Raw genomic sequence first — 4160 nt, 5'->3', positions numbered from 1 at the left:
ATGGATACACTTCTGTTAAGAAAGGATACTAAATGATCAAACTCCGGCTCTGATCCCGAACGCAGTATGTCGTCTGCCGCCTCAGCCCACTTTTCTTGCAAACGCCAAGGTAGACGTCCCACTATACGCTTGAGATTGGTTGAGCAGTTCAAATCGGCCATGTAATGCATCTGTCTTAATGCGAGATCACAGTTTACCATTTTCCTTATCAGCCTTCGTAATGCATCGACGTCTCCGGGAGCAATGGGCCCTCCAGTCAGAAGCTCGTTCATGAACGACTGTGCAATGTCGTGTGGCTTTCCGAACTGCGTCTTTAGGATAACCATGGCTCTTTGATAGCCTATCTTTCCAATGAGGAACACGCAGTGTGCAATGGCCTCCTTGGCTTCATCACAGCAATAATGAAGAAGGTAAATCAATTTATTGCTGTCGTCAAGCAGCCGATCAGCTACGCTCATTTCAAACACTTTCATAAACTTCCAGAATTCTATCGAATTCCCGCTGAATTTATCTATTTCTATTTTCGGCAGGCTGAATCCTAGCGGTATAGTAGTCGACACGTTTGGCGTCCATTTCATGCCCCGCGGTTCGAGTCCCGGCCGCGTCACCTTTTCTCGGCCGATTAGTAGATAAATTCGTGCGTTCCATTTCTTCTGAATTAAACTTCGCTACGAATTTCTCGGCCTTCGGTTCAATGGATGGAAACCCAAGTTCACAGTCACCGCATATCGAGTTTTCATCATCAGAGGAGTCATACGACAACAGCATCTGCTTGCGGGACGCTAACTTCCGCCTTCTAATCTCCAGCTCCTTCATCTCTATTGGTTCCTTCAAGTTCAGGTTTGGCATGGGGTCATAGCAGCACCTGAGGTTATGTAGTGTTTGCCTGTCCAACGTCTCTACATAACGGCAATGAAAATGAAGGGTGTAGGCTTGAAAATGTTTCCCAAAATTACTTGCGATAAGCAGCGTGTGACGGACGAAGGACGTTCATTATAAGGCTCAAAAGCGTCGGGTTTTCACTGTGGGGACTAGACTGGGCTCAAACTCACGTATGTCTTGATTTAATGATACGCTTCAGCAAAATCCTGAGAGCTATGGAAAATACGGGTCAGCTTTAAAAACAGTCCGTTGGTCATCGACATTTCCCCAGCTCAACGAACATCTCAGGTGTGAATAAGAAACATGTTCAAATTACGAGCCCTATTATAGGCCAATTCAACTATGGGGGGTTTAGCCTATGACTATTGGTTCCCGTTAGATTTTTGGGATAGGCTTCGTCCAATTGCATTTTTGAGATAAAAATAGCTTTGGTCACCGTTTCTTATCCTTGTTTGAATACCTTATTAAACCTGAAAGTGAAATGTCGCGTCTAACCTCTGAATGGAAAGGAATCAACAGCGTCTAACCTCTGAATAAATCATGGTTGCCGCCAAACTAAAAATTGCTGTAGGATATAATAATTGGTCATTAATGACCATTTATTTCGTTATCTTCCACCCGGAGGCAACATGCCACCAAAATATTTTGTTTAACTGTAACGTGTTACCTATTTATTCCATTTTAGTGCATTCAGATTGTTACCAGATCTTAGCCTCAAAGAATAATCATTCGTGAGCATTTGAGTGTTAGCGGCCCTGGAAATTACAATTTTACGGATTAAATATTGGATTTATGCACAGAACAAGCAGACGCGGCACAATAAGGTGGCTACTCCTTTCAAATCCTTGCACAAGTTAAATGAAATTAAAAGGTCTTGTGGGTAACACACTCGTCTGGGAAATATTAGAGATATAGTGAACCACGGGTAAGGCGGCAAACTGGGTTTGGTAGTCGAGGTACCGTCATTGCGACGCCGCATTTGTGCCCGCGGACACCCCGTACATGAACATCTTGGACGAGCCGTTTAGGTTTGCGATTGTAGTAAGGATGTTCCTGGGTGCATTGCGGGTTCACGGTGGCTTATGGCTGCTATTCAAACGAAGTAATAAGATAATCATTTCTTCATTGGCGACTCCAAATAGAAAGAGTATGCAAAAGGTTTGCTAGCAAGCTGTCCGGAGGCCGGATGGCTGGTCCTAACAACCGAACATCACATCATTTGGTTGGGATATGTCACGTGCAAGACGAGGACCAAACGAACGAATTGAACAGGATCCAGAGTTGACGCTTCAGAAACTTACCACCGAGTGCCGGCATCTTATCATTTTCAAGGATGATGCTGCAATGATCGGGCACTCCAAATTCTCTCAGCCCGATATGATATGCAAAGTAACTTCCAAAATGAAGTGAAATTCTGCACGAACTCCAAAAAACCGCGCACATTCTGTTGGTTTTGTGAAGAATGGTACTATTCACGCCATTGTCCTCTTGTGAAGAAGGTACTATTCACGCCATTGTCCTCGCCGAAATTGCAGGTACAGTAGGTGCAGTCGGAAGAGTCACAAAGAAGGATGTTGCAGAGACAACTTCAAAGGCTCGCGCTGGCAGAGGCCATGACCGCCACATTCGGGATGAAATCACCCGGTCGACGTAAATTCGTCGCAATATGTTTCAGTAGCACACCAGTAGCCCTCCAAATGGATGCAGGTTCTGATCTCACTCTGACTTCAAAACGAACCTGGGATGTAACTGGAAGGCCACTACTAGAACCCACAAAGTGCACCGATCGTGGCGCAACTGCTGGAGGCCTGAAACTGACCGGGTAGCTGAACTGTTCCGTAAAGTTCAAAACAATTCGACTTCCTGGGTCCTTGCTACCTTGTGAACTACACAGGCCTTGACCTCTTGGGCCTCGATTGGGTTAGTGAGATTCAACTCTCGGATGAACCCCTCAATTGCGTTTGTTCCGAAACAACCGCAAATGGCTCCAATACGTTCACGAGAACGACACGCCCTGACAATTTTGTGGTAGCCACAGTTACAACGAAACAGAAGACCAGGGGAACCAAACTTGTTGCCGCGGCTTTTAAGCTCCTTGCGTCCGGCACCGGTATATCCTTCAATTCAGTCCAATTTGGTGAGCCTGCCAGCAGTCCGCAACGATGCACTCGCGGTTTACCGTTCAATTTACAACCACAGGTTCATGCGGATCCTTTTACAGCTGTCCGGGAAGGTAAAAAAAGAGCCCGGCAGAATCAACATCAAAATGGTCACACAGAGGTCAGATACTGATTCCAGGGCCTAAGGAATGTTCTTTACGGTGGATGCAGGGTCATGTGCTGCGTCAAACACGAGGCACAAATCAGATCGTAAGGATGGACACGTCAAGTGAACCAACTTCAGCAACAGACGGAGTTTCGGTGAGGAGACCATGTCGCGTGACACCGGACAGCCTAGACTACCTCCGAGTTGGATGGTACTAGCTCCTAGATCAGCACACTTGCACCCCCAGTAAAAGGCCGAAATGCGGCAGCACCAAAGTGAGTCGACACATTGGAGAACAAAGCACCAGTCGGCTGAACAGTTTCTTCAAGGGGGAGGTGCCCGGTTGCCAGCCGCCCGAAATAACGAAAACATCACGCCATTTGGACGGACGTGTCAAGTGCAAGACACGGATCAACCGAACCCATGCACTGGTTGGTCAGAATGCCAGCCAATCCGAATCGAGCGCTTCTCTCCCCCCTCCAAGGATATTTCAGCATGATATTGTGGAACACCTTGTGATCTCTCTATAAATACAGTTGTAATAATGCTCCCTTGACCCCGTGAGGGGCTGCGTAGAGCTATCGCGCCTTCTGATATACCATGTTGGACGGAGCAGGAGGCCAAACGACCGATACAGTGTTGCACTACTGTTCATCAAGACACAGCAAAATACTTTGAAGTGAGTTTCAATGCCGCCCGAAATAACAGACGGTCAAAAGTTATCTCAGTTATTCTCATAACCAGTGTTGCACATGGAGACGGGCCTAGCGATTTAAATAAGTGTTCGGGAAGCGTGACAACGCTTGGAGTCATGAGTATAAGGGGCCTTCTTTGGCGATTGGATCAGGCTGCCGTGCATAGTTGAGGCCTCATAATCATCGGGGCACGCAGACACAGACCCAACAATTACGATAAGTAGTCGAAGTGGGTGACAACGGCTACCGTTATCATGGCGGCAGCTTTATGGTGGTCACCACCTACTGAGCGTCTCATTCACAATAGGAATGGTACCT

The 4160-nt window shown here is 46.8% G+C and overlaps 1 protein-coding gene across 1 annotated transcript in view; it reads right to left on the bottom strand.

The window, feature by feature from the left end:
• Positions 1-473, bottom strand: part of T265_04710 (hypothetical protein) — a gene marked incomplete at both ends in the record, with an annotated part of 7146 nt that extends 6673 nt beyond the window's left edge. The window contains one exon of the mRNA XM_009169514.1: positions 11-473. Coding sequence (XP_009167778.1) covers positions 11-473 — 463 coding nt within the window. The remainder of the gene's footprint in view (positions 1-10) is intronic.
• Between the last annotated feature and the right edge of the window lie 3687 nt (positions 474-4160).

This window comes from Opisthorchis viverrini (genome assembly GCF_000715545.1).
Source record: "Opisthorchis viverrini unplaced genomic scaffold opera_v5_81, whole genome shotgun sequence".
NCBI lineage: Eukaryota > Metazoa > Platyhelminthes > Trematoda > Opisthorchiida > Opisthorchiidae > Opisthorchis > Opisthorchis viverrini.
Note: the sequence above shows the minus strand (reverse complement) of the source record. Positions and strands in the feature narration are given on the sequence as shown.